The sequence below is a fragment of the Hyla sarda genome, chromosome 2, assembly GCF_029499605.1.
Source record: "Hyla sarda isolate aHylSar1 chromosome 2, aHylSar1.hap1, whole genome shotgun sequence".
Lineage (NCBI taxonomy): Eukaryota > Metazoa > Chordata > Amphibia > Anura > Hylidae > Hyla > Hyla sarda.
Window position 1 is genome coordinate 460,789,053 of NC_079190.1, and position 21,995 is coordinate 460,811,047.

Consider the following 21,995-nt stretch of genomic DNA (forward strand, 5'->3'; position numbering starts at 1 on the left):
AAGTCTCCCAAAGGTTTAACAGACAGTCTCTAGAGGACCACACAGCTTGCAGTGCCTGGACTTGATATTGCATATATGCTTGGCTCTTACGGCCGGACTAGGAGTTTTAGCTCTGCGCTATATTAGGCTTGAGATTAAAGTCACTTACTGAAGTGTCGGTAGATTTGTGGCTTTTCTCCGGAAGATGATGAATTGTCCTTTAGGAATTCCCTGATCAAGGCTGAAGTAAAGGCTTGCTATTAGTTGAGGTTACTTCATGCTTTTCTTATCTCTCTCTCATCTTTGCTCTCACTCCTCTGCGGATTCTGCACTCTGCACACTGTGGATCATAGAGTCATCTGTATCCCCTTTAGGATTTACAATAAAGTTACATACAAGTAATAACATAATATAACACCTTACACAAAAGTTTAGTCTAGCCCTCAGTCCTCAACTCTCACATATTCTGACTAAGTATGAGGTTGCTAGGTAACATAATTAAAGCTACAGACACCTAATAATGGATTGCTAAGTTATAACAGTGAAAATACACATTAGAAATGGTTGAGTCCCTGCAGGGGAGCCCCCAGGACACTGGAGATCTCAATCTGACAGGGCCTAAAATACCTTGACATAATGTACCTGTACTGGGACACCACATAATCATGAAGTCTTTGGTGTGTATCAAAATAACCAAGTTAAACACTATCGCCATCCTTCCTGGTCTGAAAAGTGGCTGCTATGTGTAGACATATAGGAGCACTAATGTTTTTGGTGCAAACATTGACTGAACACAACAGGGTTTAGTAAAGGACATCATTATATCCTAGTAGTGCAGGAGCAGCGTAGACCTGTGTTTGCCAATAAGGGTGCGTTCACACTACGGAATTCCCGCGGAATTCTACGAGCAGAATTCCCCGGTGTGAACTTAACATTAGTGTGAATGGGCCTCTGCGAGACTCGTTCACACTGCGGAACGGTGGAAATTGTTCACACTGCGGAACGGTGGAAATTGTTCCGCGCAAAGAAAGAACATGCATAGCCGTCAATGGTGACGGCTCAGTGCCCCACGGCCCTAGCGCAGAAGAATCCCCGGCGGCGGCTGCCAGGCGGAATCTCTGCTCGCGGAACTCAGCGAGTGGAGATTCTACAGTGTGAACGCACTCTAAGGGTGCCTCTACATCAGTGGTCTCAAACTGTGGCCCTCCAGATGTTGCAAAACTTCAACTCCCAGCATGCCCGGACAGCCGTTGGCTGTCCGGGCATGCTGGGAGTTGAAGTTTTGCAGTATCTGGAGGGCCACAGTTCGAGACCACTGCTCTACATGCTGTAAAACTGCAATTCACAGCCTTTGGCTGTCCAGTCATGCTGGGAATTGTGGTTTTGCAACAGCTGGAGGCACATTGGTTAGGAAACACTGCTGTAGGCACTTCAGGCCTGCAGCTTATGAGCCGCTTGAAGGCAATGCCTGCACTGGCCAATGTGACATCAAGGAGAGACGCTCCATTCATCTTGGGAGCAGGGGCTAGGTGAGTATTAGGTGTTTTGTTTTGCCTTAATGGGGAATTATTACAGTATGGGGGGGGGGGGGAGGGCACGGAGGAAATTATAACTGTATGGGGTACTATTAGTGTATGGGAGGCACAGGGAGCATTATTACTGCATGGGGGGAACATGGGACTTTATTAATGAATAAGGGGAACAGAGGTCATTTTTTACGGCCCAAGGACTACAGCGGGCATTATTACTACATGAGGGGGGGGGGGGGGGCGGGCAGTGGAGGAATAATAAATGAGTGGGGGCACAATTGGGGCATTTATAGTAAGTGGGGGTTCTGTTAGGGCATTATTAGTCAGTAATGGGGGCACAGCTGGGAAATTATTAGTCAGTGAGGAGCACAGTTGGGACATTATTAGTCAGTGGGGGTACAGTAAGGCTATGTTCACACAGCAGAGATTCCACAGCAGCAGAGTCCCATTGATTTTAATAAGATTCTGCTGCGCTGTTCACATTTCCGCTCCGGAAACATCTGGCTCGGAAATTCAAATTCCGCCGTCCGCTGAAAGAATAGACATGTCTATTCTTTCTGTGGACTCCGTACGGAATGCATTGCCGTCTATTCAGAGGAAATGTCTGCACGGACATAGCCATGTGAACATAGCCTTACGGCATTATTAGTCAGTGAGGGGCACAGTTGGGTAATTATTATTCAGTAGAAGCTCAGTGGGGGCATCATTAGTTAGTCGGGGTACGGATTGGTCATGATTAGTCAGTGAGGGGCACAGATGGAGCATGATTAGTCAGTGAGGGGCACAGATGGAGCATGATTAGTCAGTGAGGGGCACAGATAGGGCATGATTAGTCAGTGAGGGGCACAGATGGAGCATGATTAGTCAGTGAGGGGCACAGATGGAGCATGATTAGTCAGTGAGGGGCACAGATAGGGCATGATTAGTCAGTGAGGGGCACAGATGGGGCATGATTAGTCAGTGAGGGGCACAGATAGGGCATGATTAGTCAGTGAGGGGCACAGATGGAGCATGATTAGTCAGTGAGGGGCACAGATAGGGCATGATTAGTCAGTGAGGGGCACAGATTGAGCATGATTAGTCAGTGAGGGGCACAGATGGAGCATGATTGGTCAGTGAGGGGCACAGTTGAGGCATTATTAGTCCGTGGGGATACAGTTGGGGCATTTTTTGTCACTGGGCACACAATGGGGAATTATTAGTCAGTGGGGGCACAAATGGGACATTATTAGTCAGTGGGGGTAGAGTTAGGACATTATTATTCAGAGGAGGGACACAGTTGTGACAGTATTGGTCAGTGGGGGTACAGTTGGGGCTCATTACTCATGGCCGTCTGGGTCAGATGTCAAAGAAAAGGTAAATGAACGACTGATCAGAGAAAACGCCACCTGTAGTCACTGGATGTAATCATACGGGCTGCAGAGCTCCAATATAATACCAGCATCTACACTGGTCAATGTATAAGAGCAATAGTGGTTATCGGCAGGGGGTGCATCTACAGCTGTATTGTTTTATAGCAACAATGTACATATATATATATATATATATATATATATATATATATATATTATATATTTTTTTTTTGGGGGGGGGGGGGCACAACAGAACAAGCCTTGGGGCTCGTACCCCAGATATAGTTAATGCCTAGCAATGCCCATGTATCCTGTCCTGGTAGGACTGACATTTGTAGTGCAAAATATAAGACATTTTTGCTCTGTCCTTTAAGCTGAAACAAATGTGATGCTTTTCCCCCACTGCCATTGTTCACCAAATTCCATGGGGAAGGATGATGCCTTTGCCATAGTCAGATAACAAAGACAATTGTGAATGATTAATCCTATTGGCTGATATCAGGACATCACTTTAGTCGTGCAGCTGATTAGTGGGGGTGGTAGGAAGCGCCCCCCACCGATCACATACGGATAGATAGGCCAATAGGTCAACAGTACAGTCCGGGAAATCCGAACCTGTCAACATATTCTAGAATGTGGGAGGAAATCAGAAAACCTGGAGGAAAAGCATAATAGTGAGTGGAGAACATACAGGTCTGTAGGAAATGATACTATATTTATATCAGTATTCTCAACCATATACTTTTGTTACTTATATTCTATATCATTTGAGTTTTCCAATGTGTTTGTAAAAAAATTAGACAGTCCATGATTTTTTAGATAAGTTGTCTGAAAAAAAGAAATAAATAAAAAGAAAAGAGAGAAAAAAAATCAGGTAGTCCTATAGCCCTATAAAATTTGTAGTTTTAAAGTATGTTTTTCTATGTGGATAAGATCACAAGATATCACCCGCCATCAAGACAATTCAGTACAAAAAAAGCCATATTTAGACTGCTATTGCATGGCACAGGTACACCATGAATTGTGCGCAGCGGCATTAAAGGAGTATTCCAGGCAAAAACTTTTTTTATATATATATCAACTGGCTCCGGAAAGTTAAACAGATTTGTAAATTACTTTAAATCAAATTAAACAAATTAAAAAATCTTAATCCTTTCAATAGTTATTAGCTTCTGAAGTTTTCTGTCTAACTGCTCAATGGTGATGTCACGTCCCGGGAGCTGTGCATGATGGGAGAATATCCCTTGCATGATGGGAGAATATCCCCATAGGAGCTGGACAGCTCCCGGGACGTGAGTCATCAGAAAGCAGTTAGACAGAAAACAGCAACTCAACTTCAGAAGCTAATAACTATTGGAAGGATTATCAAAAATAATGCACAAAAAAGCGGCAACAACGGCAACTGCGCAAAGTTTGGCGCCTATTAACAGAAAAACGCTGTATATCTATTGAAAAATGCTGGGAGTTGTAGTTTTGCAACAGCTGGAGCCACACTGGTTGGGAAACGCTGCTGTAATCTGTCCTCTATTCAGGCTGTGTTTACACCTTCAAGCTTTTAATTGTAATTACTGAATACAAGGGTCAGTCTTTATACATCTTCTCCTTTCATTATCTATTCATGGTTTGTATTCAAGAACTGCTGTGAAAAAACTGAACGTGTGAACACAACCTTAGTAATAAAAAAAATAAGGAATATTTGTAAATAATCAGGTGACCCTTGGAATAGACCATGAACTACATCTCCCAGCATTCCCTGCCTAGTCATCTATGGTCCCTGTATGCCCTGTAGACCCAGGTGAGGCAGACTGCGGCATTATGACACCTGTTGTCCGCGCGTCCTATGCCCCATATGGTGCCGCCTCTGCCCAGGTGATGCACCGGTCTTCTCTTTGCAGGCGGAGGGGATGCTGGGACTCGTAGTCCAGACAGGACAGGTGTAGCTGTACACGGAGGTCACGTGACAAGTGCTGTCAATCATCACCCCGAGATACAGGGGGAGCGGGGAGTGTCCGGCCGGAAGTGACGTCACCGTTCACCTGCTGCTGGCTGGGCAGAGCCGGGAGGCAGCCTGGAGTGAGCCGGGGAGACGACACTGCGCTGGGCGGCTGTACCTGATACCGTGTACCTCACACCTCACTGCGGACACTAAACACTCACTGCCCCGGACGGAGCGGAGATTACCGCGGGATGGCTTTACTAGTGCGGTTCTTGTTCATCATCCTGAGCTGCGGTAAGTAACGGATTCCCGTCCCTGACAATGCGATTATGTACCGACTATTCCTGGATTATAAATTGACGGGCGACATTTTCTGCGACTTTTCCTTAAAATGTCTCAGCGCTTTAGGTGCTTGTTCACACTTTACGTAGACAGCCCAGCGGCGGTCGTCCTCTGATTTATTTTTTTAATTTTTATTTATTTTAATTGTTGAAGTTGTTTTTTCCAGATATGTTACTTGTTGTTGGGAAAATACTTGTATTCAGGACAAATGCTGAGTGCTACAGGTGGTCAGGTCATGCTGGGAGTTGTAGTTTTTCAAATGGGGGGAGAGCTACAGGTGGTCAGGGCATGCTGGGAGATGTAGTTCTTCAAATGGGGGAGAGCTACAGTTGGTCAGGGCATGCTGGGAGTTGTAGTTCTTCAAATGGGGGAGAGCTACAGGTGGTCAGGGCATGCTGGGAGTTGTAGTTTTTCAAATGGGGGAGAGCTACAGGTGGTCAGGGCATGCTGGGAGATGTAGTTTTTCAAATGGGGGGAGAGCTACAGGTGGTCAGGGCATGCTGGGAGATGTAGTTCTTCAAATGGGGGAGAGCTACAGTTGGTCAGGGCATGCTGGGAGTTGTAGTTCTTCAAATGGGGGAGAGCTACAGGTGGTCAGGGCATGCTGGGAGTTGTAGTTTTTCAAATGGGGGAGAGCTACAGGTGGTCAGGGCATGCTGGGAGTTGTAGTTTTTCAAATGGGGGAAGAGCTATAGGGGGTCAGGGCATGCTGGGAGTTGGTTTTTCAAAAGGTGGAGAGCTATAGGGGGTCAGGGTATGCTGGGAGTTGTAGTTCTTCAAATGGTGGAGAGCTACAGGTGGTAAGGGCATTCTGAGAGTTGTAGTTTTTGCAAATAGAGAGCTACAGATGCTCAGGGCATGCTGGGAGTTGTAGTTTTTCAATCCCTGCAGAGCTGCAAGTTGTGATGGTATGCTGGGAGTTGTAGTTCTCCCACCACTGGATAGATACAGGTTGTTAGGGAATGTAGGGAGTGGTCATTTTCCAACTGTAAGTTAGTTATTAGTTGTCAGGGGGCTTCTAGATGAAGAGCAACAGGTTGTCAAAGTATGCTGGGGGTTGTAGTTCAACAACCACTGGAGAGCTACACGTTCCAGAACACTTCTTTAGGGCGTTCCTGGTGATCGTAGCCTGGGGGGGGGGGGGGGGGGGGGAGGCTCACTTTGATGTAATCATTTGAGGTACATGGCTTAAGCCAGTGTTTCCCAACCACAGGGGGCCTCCAGCTGTTGCAAAACTACAACTCCCAGCATGTTTTGCAACGGCTGGTTGGGAAACGCTGCTCTAATCTGTCCCCTATACAGGTTGTGTTTACACCTGGAACTTGTAGTTTCGCAACAGCTGGAGGCACCCTGGTTGGGAAACACTGGCTTAGAAACTTGATTCAGAACTAGAACCTTTCTGCAGTAAGTGAAAGTGGTTCTAGTCGTGTTTGGTGCCTCATTGCCCTTGCAGGAGATGGTGTATAGGGGGATAGCGGGGACCTAGCATGCCCCCTGGTCCCCCATGTGTAGCCGTGCCCACACCCCTGGTCCCCCATGTGTAGCCGTGCCCACACCCCTGGTCCCCCATGTGTAGCCGTGCCCACACCCCTGGTCCCCCATGTGTAGCCGTGCCCACACCCCTGGTCCCCCCCATGTGTAGCCGTGCCCACACCCCTGGTCCCCCCATGTGTAGCTGTGCCCCCCATGGACCTGCTTGTTATGCTGAAAGTTATCATTCTCCCCTCCCCCTCCAGTGTCCATGTGCTTTCTTCTTCTGTCTTCTTCCCATCACTGGGGGGGGGGGGTTTACATGGGGGGATGGTGACCTGATCCTATTAAACAATAAATAAGAGGGGTCTTAACATGAGGTTAGGAGAAAGGGGGTGGGGGGCAGCCTGACAGAGCCCTGGTGTCTGCCGCTTCTCATCTCCTCCTATGGAACAAAGTATAAATCATTTCCCTTATTGTAACAACATTGATACAAATGTATCTGAGGATGGGGGGGGGGGTCCTCATCTAGGACTGAATGCAGAACCGCCTTTCACAGCGACATGGGGTCTTGTGATGCAGGTCCCGGAGGATAGCCTGTGGTTCTGCTCCTACATTTCTAAGATGAGAATACCCCTTTATATTTTCTGAGCATCTATGTAAGGATGTGTTGCTTGTACACGCTCCCTGGACACGTATATTCTTAATTATTAATAGGTAATTATTATTTTGAAAACTACTTTTAGGCAATGGGATGTCTATGTGTTACAGCTCAGTTGTCACTCAGCAATCCAATCAGGACTCCGGGAAAGCTGGGTAACAACCCGTGTATATCCTTTACTGCTAGATGCTTCCTGCAGCCCTTTAGCACAAAGCAGTGAAGGAAGAAATGTATCCAAGGGGAGGGTGATCAGGATTTTAACAAGGACGTCTGAGGACTTACAGATCCCGGACAGTTTGTGTGATCTCTATACATGTAGGACAGTGGTGGAGGACTGGGGTGTGGATGTTTAAAATATATGTATGAATGTTTACTGCAGTGTTTTCCCAACCTGGGTGCCTCCAGCTGTGGCAAAACTACAACTCCCAGCATGCCCGTACAGCCTTTGGCTGTCCGGGCATGCTGGGAGTTGAAGTTTTGCCACAGCTGGAGGCACCCAGGTTGGGAAACACTGGTTTACTGTGTGTGTGTATATTTTGGGAGATTAGCTCCGTAGAACCAGTCCACAATAGCAGTCAGAGACAGCGACAAGGAAGGAACATTAAAAACATGCTGTTGTTGCTTTTTAGTAACCAAAAAAACAAAACAGCCTTTTAGCTTTAGTCACAAACAGATACAAAATAAATCCTGCTTGTGCAATCTATACAAAATCTTTCCTCTCCATACCAGTGGCTTACTACCAGCCACCCAAAGTGGTAAATATCCCCATTTTGTACCTGCTCACCTCAGGACAACAACTCTCATCAGAGGTTCCTCACAGGCTCTCAGTGCAGACTTGGTTACACCTTTTTTGTAAGCCCAGTATACACTTGGTGCTAACCTGAAAATCTGGTTGGCCCAGAAAAGGGGATGGAAAGCCCCACTACCAAAACTGGCTTTCATCCTGTAGAAAATACAGAATTTACCATGGTGTCTTCCTTGATTTCTAATATCCTCACCCAGCTTCTTAAAGGGGTACTCCGGTGGAAAAACAATTTTTAATTTTTTCTGTTTTAAATCAACTGGGGGCAGAAAGTTAAACATATTTGTAAATTACTTCTATTAAAAAATCTTAATCCTTCCTGCATTTATTAGCTTCTGAATACTACAGAGGAAATTATTTTCTTTTTGGAATGCTCTCTGATGACATCACGAACACAGTGTTCTCTGCTGACGTTATAATAATAATAATAATAAGTCTTTATTTATTGTTGCCCTTAGTGGGATTTGAACCCAAGTCCCCAGCGCTGCAAGGCAGCAGTGCTAACCACTGAGCCACCATGCTGCCCTTAGCATACATCTGCTATGCACGGTTGCTAAAATGGACAGAGATGTAATCAGAGAGCACTGTGCTCGTGATGTCGTCAGTGTTCCAAAAAGAAAGGAATTTCCTCTGTAGCATTCAGCAGCTAATAAGTACTGGAAGGATTAAGATTTTTTGATAGAAGTAATTTACAAATATGTTTAACTTTCTGGCACCAGTTGATTTAAAAAAAAAAAAAAAAAAAAAAAATAGTTTTTCCACCTTTAAAACTTGGTATTCACATTCGATCAGTACCTTGGGGGTTGGGTTTCCCAACCGGTGTGCCTTGGGCTGTTGCAAAACTACAACTCCCAGCATGCCCGGACAGCCGTAGGCATGCTGGGAGTTGTAGTTTTGCAACAGCCCAAGGCACACTGGTTGGAAAATCCTGCCTTGGGAGAATATAATGATCCCCCAACGTTCCTGTCCTTTCTCACATTAGGTATATGTAGTTACACAGTGTTTGTGGCCCTGTCTAGCGCGGCTCCTCCCAGCTGGCACAGTGAATTATTTATCCAGCTCGGCCGCTGCTGTTTACTATCCTCTTCCTTGACTCTTTGTCACCGAGATACAGTCTATCAATAATAGGGACAGGTTATTGAGCCTTGTTTTTCAGCTATCGACCTCTAGCCTTGTTATCTGAAACTGCAGCTATTGCAAAACTACAACTCCTATCATGCCCTGAGTGCACGTTTAATCAGTTAAGGAAACACTATATCGCCATAAGAAGAAATTGTATTGATACTAGCAGTTCTGTGTTTATTTATTTTTCTTGTTTTTTTTTCTTGTTTTTTTTTTTTTTTTTCTTTTTTTTTTCCTCTCCCGTTGATCTGTTGTCCATGCCGAATGTATATGGGCTGTCGGAGCCCTCTAATATTCAAGGCTTCGGGAGAGGAACATTAAAGGGGTACTCCCGTGTAAAACTTTTTTTTATTTTTTTTTTAATTCAACTGGTGTCAGAAAGTTAAACAGATTTGTAAATTACTTCTATTTAAAAATCTTAATCCTTCCAGTAATATTTAGCTGCTGAATACTACAGAGGAAATGGTTTTCTTTTTGGAACACTGAGCTCTCTGCTGACATCACGAGCACAGTGCTCTCTGCTGACATCTTTGTCCATTTTAATGGGGTACTCCACCCCTAAACATCTTATCCCCTATCGAAAGGATAGGGGATAAGATGTCTGATCGCGGGGGGGCCCGCCGCTGGGGACCCCCGCAATATAGCACGCGGCACCCACCTGTTTCTTGTCCGGAAGCGCTGGAGGGTCTGGGTCACGCCCCGTCCCATAGACTTGCATTGATAGAACGGGTGTGACGTCACATGGGGGCAGAGTTGTGACGTCACAGGCTTCCGTTCCCGTGGTCAGGACCCAGACGCTCCAGTGCTTCCGGACAAGAAACAGGTGTGTGCCTCAGCAGAGAGCGCTGTGCTCGTGATGTCAGCAGAGAGCGCTGTGCTCGTGATGTCAGCAGAGAGCGCTGTGCTCGTGATGTCAGCAGAGAGCGCTGTGCTCGTGATGTCAGCAGAGAGCGCTGTGCTCGTGATGTCAGCAGAGAGCGCTGTGCTCGTGATGTCAGCAGAGAGCGCTGTGCTCGTGATGTCAGCAGAGAGCGCTGTGCTCGTGATGTCAGCAGAGAGCGCTGTGCTCGTGATGTCAGCAGAGAGCGCTGTGCTCGTGATGTCAGCAGAGAGCGCTGTGCTCGTGATGTCAGCAGAGAGCGCTGTGCTCGTGATGTCAGCAGAGAGCGCTGTGCTCGTGATGTCAGCAGAGAGCGCTGTGCTCGTGATGTCAGCAGAGAGCGCTGTGCTCGTGATGTCAGCAGAGAGCGCTGTGCTCGTGATGTCAGCAGAGAGCGCTGTGCTCGTGATGTCAGCAGAGAGCGCTGTGCTCGTGATGTCAGCAGAGAGCGCTGTGCTCGTGATGTCAGCAGAGAGCGCTGTGCTCGTGATGTCAGCAGAGAGCGCTGTGCTCGTGATGTCAGCAGAGAGCGCTGTGCTCGTGATGTCAGCAGAGAGCGCTGTGCTCCAAAAAGAAAACCATTTCCTCTGTAGTATTCAGCAGCTAATAAGTACTGGAAGGATTAAGATTTTTTTAATAGAAGTAATTTTAGAATTTAATTTCAGTTGATTTAAAAAAGTTTTCCACGGGAGTACCCTTTTAAGAAAAAAGTAGCGCAATTGGCTCAAAACGCGTCGGTGTTTTATCATCTGCCATGGATATCCATTAGTTTTTAATGTAATGGAATAAAAGTGAAGTTTTAATTCACCAACCCCTTTTTTTGGGAGCAGCTGGAGGTCCTCTCTTTTCTGCCCTCTTTCGGGAGAGGGAACAGTCTGGTTTGATATTCGGTTGCTTCCGCTGAGGTGTTTTTTCCTATTGACATTGATGACCTGCAGTTCCCTGGGAAGAATCGACCCCTAATGTGTATATTTAAATTGTGTATATTTAAAGCTGTCTTTAAGGTTTCCGTATTTACATAAGTTTTCCAGATGCATATAAACATATTTAAAAAATAAAATAAATCTTAATGGTTCGTTCACACACACACCGTACCCGCTGCAGATTTTACAAGGAGGTTCTTTTTCTTGACATGCCCATCTAGAATACTTAAAGGGGTACTCCGATGGAAAACATAATTTTTTATTTTTTTTTTTTTTTTTTAAATCAACTGGTGCCAGAAAGTTAAACAGATTTATAAATTACTTCTAATAAAAAATCTTTACCCTTCCAGAACTTTTTAGCAGCTGTATGCTACAGAGGAAATTCTTTTATTTTTGTCTTGTCCACATTGCTCTCTGCTGACATCTCTGTCCGTGTCAGGAACTGTCCAGAGCAGGAGAAAATCCCCATTGCAAACCTATGCTGCTCTGGACAGTTCCTGACACAGACAGAGGACAAGACAAAAAAGAAAAGCATTTCCTCTGTAGCATACAGCCACTAAAAAGTACTGGAAAGGTTAAGATTTTTTTTTATAGAAGTAACTTACAAATCTGTTTAACTTTCTGGCCCCAGTTGATTTAAAAAAATAAATAAATAAATGAAGAAAAAGTTTTCCACTGGAGTAACCCTTTAAGAATTGCCTTGTAAAAATTCATAGCGGATCCGGCGTGTGTGAATGCACCCGAAAAACTGGTAGTGCAAGTAGGGAGGTAAATAATTAACCCTGACTACGCCAGTCTGTGGGTTCTTAGCTCTCGCAAGACTACCACTCCTAGCATACCCTGACAGCATGGGCTCTTGGTGTATGCTGGGCGTTGTAGTTTTGCAACAGATGGGGATACATAGGTTCACTGGTCTTACAAAACGCTTTCTACTGGTCCTTCAGTGGTTTCAGTGTAGAAATGTATGACTAATGGCGAAACCGTAGGCTGAAGTCACTATGTTCTCCTGTACAAAGTTCACTCGCTTTGTAAAAGTGCCGACTATTCTCTAGTGCAGTGGTCTCCAACCTGTGGACCTCCAGATGTTGCAAAACTACAACTCCCAGCATGCCCGGACAGCCGTTGGCTGTCCGGGCATGCTGGGAGTTGTAGTTTTGCAACATCTGGAGGTCCACAGGTTGGAGACCGCTGCTATAGTGTTTCCCAGCCAGTGTGCCTTCAGCTGTTGCAAAACTACAACTCCCACTGGGAGTTGTAGTTTTGCAGCAGCTGGAGGCGCACTGGCTGGGAAACACTGCTGTGTCCAGAACTGCATTTCTGATTTATGAGACCATCTCACAATATCTGTGACTCATTGCAGCCTTGGTCTGTGATATTGCGATACCTGACATTGACCTTAAAGGGGTTATCCAGGGAAAAAAAATGTTTTTTATATATCCACTGGCTCCAAAAAGTTACAGATTTGTAAATTACTTCAATTAAAAATCTTAATCCTTTCAGTACTTATGAGCTTCTGAAGTTAAGGTTGTTCTTTTCTGTCTAAGTGCTCGCTGATGACACGTGTCTCGGGAACCGCCCAGTTTAGAAGCAAATCCCGATACCAAACCTCTTCTAAACTGGGTGTTTCCCGAGACACGTGTCATCAGCGAGCACTTAGACAGAAAAGAACAACCTTAACTTCAGAAGCTCATAAGTACTGAAAGGATTAAGATTTTTAATAGAAGTAATTTACAAATCTGTTTAACTTTCTGGAGCCAGTTGAGAGATATATATATTATATATTTATATATATTATATATTTATATATTATAAATTATATAAAAATTTCCTGGATAATCCGTTTTAAAGGGGAGAACTCCAGCCAAACTAACTTATTCCTATCCACAGGATAAAGTGGATAAGTAGCTGATCGCGGCCGGTCTGTCTGCGTGTTCCCCAAAGCCCCCCTCCTCTCAGTGAGGAGCGCGTGTCGTAGACTGTACGCGCTCCATTCATCTCTATTAAGGCGCTGAAGAGACCAGAGTACAGCACTTGGGCATCTCCGGCTCTGCCATAGAAATAAATGGAGCACGTGCTGTCTACTGGTAGACTACACTCGCTCCTTACTGACAGCCGCGCTCCCGTTCCAGAGAGGGATAGGTTGTTATTGGCTGGAGTTCTTCTTTAACTTTTTACACACGACCTAGAACCATCCCCTCAATGCTATTGATCATAGCAGTAAAGGTTGTCGCAACCTTAAAGGGGTTATCCAAGGAAAAACTTTTTTTTAAAATATATATATATCAACTGGCTCCAGAAAGTTAAACAGATTTGTAAATTACCATATTTATTGTTATACGCCGATACCGCCCCAGGAAAGGCAGGGGGAGAGAGGCCGTCGCTGCCCGCTTCTCTCCCCCTGCCTTCCCTGGGGTCTAGAGCCCTGCTGCCGGCCCTTCTCACCCCCTGGCTATCGGCGCCGCTGCCCGTTCTGTCCCCCTGACTATCGGTACCGGCGCCGATAGCCAGGGGGAGGCAACGGGGCAGCGGCACCCATTGCCGGCGCCGCTGCCCCGTTGCCTCCCCCCATCCCCGGTGGCATAATTACCTGGGTCGGGTCCGCGCTGCTGTAGGCCTCCGGCGTGCGTCCCCTTCGTCGTTGCTATGCGCTGCACGGCGCGGCGCATGACCTCAGTGCGCCGCGCCGGGCATAGCAACGACGCAGGGGACCCGGAGGCCTGCAGCAGCGTGGACCCGACCCAGGTAATTATGCCACCGGGGATGGGGGGAGGCAATGGGGCAGCGGCGCCAGCAATTGGTTCCGCTGCCCCTTCTCTCCCCCTGGCTGTCGGGGGGACAGAACGGGCAGCGGCGCCGATAGCCAGGGGGAGAGAAGGGCCGGCAGCAGGGCTCTAGACCCCAGGAAAGGCAGGGAGAGAGAAGCGGGCAGCGACGGCCTCTCTCCCCCTGCCTTTCCTGGGGGTGTATCGGGGTATATACGCACACACGCACCCTCATTTTACCATGGATATTTGGGTAAAAAACTTTTTTTACCCAAATATCCTTGGTAAAATGAGGGTGCGTGTTATAGGCCGGTGCGTGGTATACCCCGATAAATACGGTACTTCAATTAAAAAATATTAATCCTTTCAGTACTTATGAGCTGCTGAAGTTAAGTTCTTCTTTTCTAAGTGCTCTCCGATGACACATGTCTCGGGAACGGCCCAGTTTAGAAGCAAATCCCCATAGAAAACCTTTTCTACTCCCGAGACGAGCAGAGATGTCAGCAGAGAGCACTGTTGCCAGACAGAAAACAACAACTCAACTTCAGCAGCTGATAATTATTGAAAGGATTAAGATTTTTTTAATAGAAGTAATTTACAAATCTGTTCAAATTCTGGAGCCAGTTGATATAAAAAAAATAAAATAAAATAAATTCCTGGATAACCCCTTTAACCTTTTGTGCACTTTGAGTGTCGCTTATAGGGATAATCTTGCCTGACTACAAATCCTCAAAGGTCATGTGTACGGTTTGAGGCTGATGTCACCTTGAACAACATCATCACCTGCCCATCTGTGTCCTTGTGGGGATGAGCCGCTGCCAGAAATGTCCCGTTAAATGTGTATAGGGTGACTTTACCCCTATTGGGTTATGTATTGTAATACAGGGTGGGGGATTGCTGCACTCCTTCCTCTGTGCCTCTGTTTTGTGTTGCTGTAGGCAGTGGCTGGAGTATGCATGTCATGTACAACAGGAGTATGTCCTACGTGAGATCCAACCGGTTTTCTTACACATTGTTTACATGCCAGGGTCCTGTTTCTGGTGGCCGCGACTCAACATTAAAAGCATGTGCTTGGTTTGTGGAACAGAATTCATTTAGGTTCCTTGTCCTACCTTTGTGATCTCGTGGCCAGCTCTGTCTCTGCATGCCCACTAAGGGACTTTAAAGCGAGCTCAGGAGCCGAGCTCGCTTCAAAATCGGTGAAAAATTGCAGCTATCAGAAGCCATGACTTGCAGCTGATGCCTGACGCTAGTGATCACGTTGATGCCCAGCGCTGACACTTTAAATGCTGCAGTTAAAGTCAATGGAGGGATCTAAAAGTGCAAGTGAATGGTGCAGTGGGGTGGATCAAGATCATTGTGGAGTGATCGTGGTGTCCCCATCAGCTGACCAGAGGGCCCTGACCTACCTTCATGCTGTCCTCTTGTTGCTCTGGTTCTCAAAGCTGCTTCAGCAGTTATACTACCATTTCATCTCCATGTATGTGTACATGTGTAATTACACTGCTCAAAAACATAAAGGGAACACTAAGGTAACACATTCTAGATCTAAATGAACTAATCGTATGAAATACTTTCGTCTTCACATAAATGAATGTGCGGACAACAAAATCACACACAAATGATCAATGGAAATCAAATTTATCAACCCATGGAGGTCTGGATATGGAGTCACACTCAAAATCAAAGTGGAAAAACACACTACAGGCTGATCCAACTTTATGTAATGTCCTTAAAACAAGTCACAATGAGGCTCAGTAGTGTGTGTGGCCTCCACGTGCCCGTATGACCTCCCTACAATGCCTGGGCATGCTCCTGATGAGGTGAGGGATGTCCTCCCAGACCTGGACTAAAGCATCCACCAACTCCTGGACAGTCTGTAGTGCAATGTGGTTTGGTGGATGGAGCGAGACATGATGTCCCAGATGTGCTCAATCGGATTCAGGTCTGGGGAACGGGCGGGCCAGTCCATAGCATCAATGTCTTCCTCTTGCAGGAACTACTGACACTCCAGCCACATGAGGTCTAGTATTGTCTTGCATTAGGAGGAAACCAGGGCCAACCGCACCAGCATATGGTCTCACAAGGGGTCTGAGGATCTCATCTCGGTACCAAATGACAGTCAGGCTACCTCTGGCAACCACATGGAGGGCTGTGCGGCCCCCAAGATATTCCACCCCACACCATTACTGACCCACCGCCAAACCGGTCATGCTGGAGGATGTTGCAGGCAGCAGAACTTTCTCCACGTCTGTCACATGTGCTCAGTGTGAACCTGCTTTCATCTGTGAATAGCACAGGGCGCCAGTCGTGAATTTGCCAATCTTGGTGTTCTCTGGCAAATGCCAAACGTCCTGCACGGTGTTAGGCTGTAAGCACAACCCCCACCTATGGATGTTGGGCCCTCAAATCACACTCATGGGGGGAGATTTATCAAAGGATTTAGACTGGTTTTTCTTGTCTAAATTTGTCGCACAGAAAGTCGCAGTCTAAATCTGTGCGACTTTTCTGCGACTTTTGCTCTAGAGGATTTTTAGAACATGATGCATGGAAGTCTATTTTAGACTGAAATGCATTGAAAAATGCATTGATGCTGAATTTATCAAAAGCGACTTTTCAGCGACAAGTCGCATAGGCTGAAAGTACGCCGAAATGTCAGACCATACTGGAGCAGGTTTAAATATAGACTAAAACATAGATCATGCAGCCTGTACACAGAATTTATCAAGAGCCTTGCGTCATTTGATAAATTAGGTGCACAATAGACCAGACTAACCCTCTGTAGTTTGGTCTATATTGATGCGGGACATAGACAACTTTGATAAATATCCCCCATGGAGTCTATTTCTGACCGTTTAGTGGACACATGCACATTTGTGGCCTTCTGGAGGTCATTTTGCAGGGCTCTGGCAGTGCTCCTCCTGCTCATCCTTGCACAAAGGTGGATGGAGGTAGCAGTCCTGCTGCTGGGTTTTTGCCCTCCTACAGACTCCTCCATGTCTCCTGATGTACTGGCCTGTCTCCTGTTAGCGCCTCCATGCTCTGGACACTACGCTGTAAGACACAGCAAATCTTCTTGCCACAGCTCACAATGATGTGCCATCCTGGATGAGCTGCACTACCTGAGCCACTTGTGTGGGTTATAGACTCTCATGCTACCACTAGAGTGAAAGCACCGCCAGCATTCAAAAGTGACCAAAACATCAGCCAGGAAGCATAGGAACGGAGAAGTGGTCTGTGGTCACCACCTGCAGAACCACTCCTTTCTTGGGGGTGTCTTGCTAATTGCCTATAATTTCCACCTGTTGTCTGTTCCATTTGCACAACAGCATTTGAAATTGATTGTCAATCAGTGTTGCTTCCTGAGTGGACAGTGTGATTTCACAGAAGTGTCATTGACTTGGAGTTACATTGTGTTGTTTAGGTGTTCCCTTTATTTTTTTGAGCAGTGAACGTTATCAGTGTGTGTGTAAATATATGTTTATATTATGCACATTATATACATATATGTATGTGTGGTGTGTGTATACATGTTCTCTCTCTGAGTGTCTGAATAGCAGTTTGGAAATGCGGTCACCCTAATGGTGGTGCCATCATGTGATTTGTGTAATGCAGCCGGGTGTCCATGTATTTTCAGTACAAATTGTCTATAGGTAATGATCATAATTTCATCTTCTGCGACCACTTTACAAAATCTCTCCTCTGGGTGTAACCAGTGAGGGAACATAGCGGAACATTTTTTTCTTGCAGGGTTATGCTAGTATATTGACGGAGGTTTACGGTGCAGTGCATGAGACTTTAAAGCGCAACTGTCGTGAACTCCGGGCTATGTAACCTAGACACAGCCTTTGTACTGTCTGCAGAGGGGGTGTACAGCAGTTTTTACCTTATTTTTGCAGACTTTCATCACCCCAAATAAATGCTTTTGATTGCAGCCACACACAGTCGGATAGGCTTGGCGCGAGGTACGCTATGCCCCCCCACGCTATGCCCCCCCCACGCCCACCCCTGTAGGTCAGCACTGGGACCTCTGTGTGATTGACATGCGCCCCTCAGCTAACGTGCGAGCCAAAAACAAGTTTATTCAGATGTGCACTTTTTATAATCTATGTACTGTACTCCGTGACTGCTGTCCTCTTGCTTCTTCTTTCTTCTCTCCTGCAAATGCGCGCAGGACAGTCCCCGTTACTAGAGGCAGAGAGGACGTGCGCTCGGAGGAGGCTGGCGGCGGGAGTGAGCGCTTGCCTGGATACCATACGCCGCGGCGCTTGTTAGCTGAGCTGAGGAGCGCATGTGCTGGGACCTGTGCGTCAGTCACTCAGCGGTCCCAGCGCTGACATACGGGGGTGGGCATGGCGGAGTGTAGCGTACTTCACACCTATCCGATTGTGTAAGCTGCAATCAAAAGCATTTTTTGGGGTGATAAAAGCCGGTAGAAATAAGGTAAAAACAATGCTGTACACACCATCGGCACACAGTACAAAGGCTGTGTAGGTTATATAGCCCGGAGTTCACGACGGTTTCGCTTTAACATTTGTCATGCAAAGACATTGACTGATGTGCAGATGTTTGAGATCCAGGATGGCACCTTATTGGGTCCTGTGGGCATCTGAGCGCCCGCATGTCAGCTATGAATGTATAAACACACGACGAATGCCACGGCCACACGTGTATTGCTAGATCTGGGTGTCCATAGACTGTCTGAGGACCAGGGATGTATCGCCACTGGGAACCAAAAGTATCTTTTTTTTTTTTTTTTTATAATTTATTTATTTATTTTTTTTACACATTATTTGGCACAGATTTGCTGGTAATATTTTTCACATCAAATCTTGTACCTATGAATGTACCCTATGACTAGAGAGGAGCGAACTTACAGTAAATTCGATTCGTCACAAACTTCTCGGCTCGGCAGTTGATGACTTATCCTGCATAAATTAGTTCAGCTTTCAGGTGCTCCCGTGGTCTGGAAAAGGTGGATACAGTCCTAGGAGCTTTCCTAGGACTGTATCCACCTTTTCCAGCCCACGGGAGCGCCTGAAAGCTGAACTAATTTATGCTGGATAAGTCATCAACTGCCGAGCCGAGAAGTTCGTGACGAATCGAATTTACTGTAAGTTTGCTCATCTCTAATGACTTTTCCTGCATAAATTAGTTCAGCTTTCCGGTGCTCCGGTGGGCTGGAAAAGGTGGATAAAGTCCTAGGAGAAAGAGTCTGCTAGGACTGTGTCCACCTTTTCCAGCCCACCGGAGCACCTGAAGGCTAAATTAATTTATGCAGGAAAAGCCATCAACTGCCGAGCGGAGAAGTTCGTGATGAATCGAATTTACTGTAAGTTCGCTCATCTCTACCTATGACCTTAGGTTACAGGCCACTCAATGCGATGTCACATGACTGCATCACCCAGCTTGTCTATTGCTGTACACTGCTTAGACAAAACAACTGAAAACACTTTACATCTGTTGTATTTTTTCCCCCTCCTTTTGAATTACATTGAATTCTGTGGGATTCTGTTGCACAGTTCACATTTTCTGCCATCAAAAGTAGCATCCATTCCCCCCCCCCCAATAATCCAGCTGTTTTATGATGCATTTTTTTTTTCACCTAAATGCGTAATGGTAAGTTAACACAGGCACTTTTTCTGCGCGTTTTAAAGGGGTTATCCAGGAAAGTTAATGGGGTATTCCAGGCAAAAACTTTTTTTATAAATCAACTGGCTCCGGAAAGTTAAACAGATTTGTAAATGACTTCTATTAAAAAATCTTAATCCTTCCAATAGTTATTAGCTTCTGAAGTTGAGTTGCTGTTTTCTGTCTAACTGCTTTCTGATGACTCACATCCCGGGAGCTGTCCAGCTCCTATGGGGATATTTTCCCATCATGCAAGGGATATTTTCCCATTATGCACAGCTCCCGGGACGTGACATCATCATTGAGCAGTTAGACAGAAAACTTCAGAAGCTAATAACTATTGGAAGGATTAAGATTTTTTATTAGAAGTAATTTACGAATCTGTTTAACTTTCCGGAGCCAGTTGATACATAACATTTTTTTTTTTTGCCTTGAATACCCCTTTAAACAGATTTGTAAATTACTTCTATAAAAAAAATCTTAATCCTTTCATTACTTATGAGCATCTGAAGTTAAGGTTGTTCTTTTCTGTCAAGTGATGACACCTGTCTCGGGAACCGTCCAGTTTAGAAGAGGTTTGCTATGGGGATTTGCTTCTAAACTGGGCGGTTCCCGAGACACGTGTCATCAGCGAGCACTTAGACAGAAAAGAACAACCTTAATCCTTTCAGTACTTATGAGCTTCTGAAGTTAAGATTTTTTTAATAGAAATAATTAACAAATCTGTTTAACTTTCTGGAGCCAGTTGATATATAAAAAAAAAAAACAAACAAACATATTTTCCTGGATAACCCCCTTTAAATCTGCAGCACCTTTTTGTTGCTACCTATTGACTTCAATGGAGACCGCTGCTGAAAATCCGCCCGTGTGAATTTAAAGAACTCAAAAATTGCGAGCCCTGATTTGCATAAGCCAACACCTAAAAAATGCTATAAAATGCTCTGTAATATAAAAATGTTTGCTAAAACGCAAATAGACCTATAGAGAGATACTTAAAATTTGTTGGCTTATTTTGTTTGTAAATACAAGTGTTTTTTTTTTTTTTTTTTTTTTTTGAGCCTCTGAAACAGTGGTCTGCAAACGGTGGACCTTCAGCTGTTGCCAAACTACAACTCCCAGCATGCTGGGAGTTGTAGTTTTGCAACAGCTGGAGGGCCACAATTTGGAGACCACTGCTTTAAAAATACACTGTGAACCTAGCCCCTAATTTTAGCGTGCCCTCCAATGTGCAGGATGTGCGCACTTTTCACGGTCGCACAGGTAAAGTCCCGGGGACCAGACGAGTGATGTCCGGTTACCGTTCTCTGGACTGTTCCTACACGGAGCGTGTGATTTTATTGTCCTCCATGGTGTTTGTTTTGTGACATAGTTTCTGTGGACTGTGCAGCTCCCTCCCTCTTTCACGCTTGCTGCGAGCGAGCGGGCGCCCTTTGTCCTCCAGAGCTTATCTTCAGTGAGTGGGCATCTGTTGCTTTTCATTCTGCAGTGTTATGTGCTGACAGACCACAGCTCATGCGTCTTATCTGGAAAATGAATGCGCCGTCTGGAAATTTCGTATCTTTCTCTTCCCGCTTTGATAGAACCTGCCAAGAATTTGGAACCACTTGTAAGGAAACTTCCAGCACCTTCAGATGCAGATGACCCTCCCTCCAGATCCTCTATACCACATCCCGCCATCCAACACTTGGGTCCCATTTCATGGCTGTGGACGGCGAAACTATGGCACAATGTGACGCCCATTCAATGAGGCCTTAAACAATGGGTATCTATGGGATCCACGGACAATGCAGGACAACGTCCTATAGATCCCTTTGTCCGGCCGAAGCTAGTCAGACCGGAAGGTTTATCTCTGACCAGGATTGGTTTTCATTATTAGTAAAGCCTTTTGTTTTAGTCTTTGGATGGACAATGTCTTGTAGGCAATAAGAAGCCGTGTCCATGGAAAACAACCCAAAAAACGTTGGTGCCAACAGAAAGTGTCTAGACGTGTTGGGCTCCCGGGCATTTATCCAGCCCTGTGTGTGTTTTGCAGGCTGGGAGCTTGTGGCTCAATTGTCTACAACAGTGTTTCCCAACCACTCCAGCTGTTGCAAAACTACAACTCCCAGCATGCCCGGACAGCCATTTCCAGGGAGGTGGCAAATGGAAATGCTATATCCTAAGAACAAATTAGGATTCCTTTATTACACAAGTATCTCCTAACTGTCTTAAGTCACGTTAAACATGCTATCACCTGACTTATTACATTTTTTTAAATTTTATTTTTGTAATAGTGGTCATTCTGCGCCCAAAAAAAACCCTGACGTGATTACATGACCGTTGACCCCTCACGCCAGTTTCGGGCACATGACACTTAAATTTACAGGCGTAAAATTATCCAATTGACAAACTTGTTATGGATCTAACAGCCATCAAAAAAGTTGGGAGCCAGGATACCTCACATCATATGATCAATTATGGGTGTCCCCTCATCACTCCCCCGTGTCGCAGTCATTGGTGTCCCCTCATCACTCCCCCCGTGTCGCAGTCATTGGTGTCCCCTCATCACTCCCCCCGTGTCGCAGTCATTGGTGTCCCCCTCATCACTCCCCCCGTGTCGCAGTCAT

The 21,995-nt window shown here is 45.8% G+C and overlaps 1 protein-coding gene and 1 long non-coding RNA gene across 4 annotated transcripts in view; one reads left to right on the forward strand and one right to left on the reverse strand.

Annotated features, from left to right (window-relative positions):
• The window catches only part of LOC130357067 (uncharacterized), a 170,923-nt gene extending 169,756 nt beyond the window's left edge, over positions 1–1,167 (reverse strand). For both annotated transcript variants that reach the window (XR_008889099.1, XR_008889098.1), the window contains exon 1: positions 149–1,167. This is a non-coding gene — a long non-coding RNA (uncharacterized LOC130357067). The remainder of the gene's footprint in view (positions 1–148) is intronic.
• Positions 1,168–4,857: 3,690 nt separating this feature from the next.
• CXADR (CXADR Ig-like cell adhesion molecule) overlaps positions 4,858–21,995 on the forward strand; it is a 54,198-nt gene continuing 37,060 nt past the window's right edge. Inside the window, exon 1 of one of the 2 annotated variants that reach the window (XM_056559422.1) lies at positions 4,858–5,090. In XM_056559422.1, coding sequence (XP_056415397.1) covers positions 5,048–5,090 — 43 coding nt within the window. In that variant the 5' untranslated portion in view covers positions 4,858–5,047. The remainder of the gene's footprint in view (positions 5,091–21,995) is intronic. The other variant, XM_056559421.1, reaches the window with a different exon arrangement.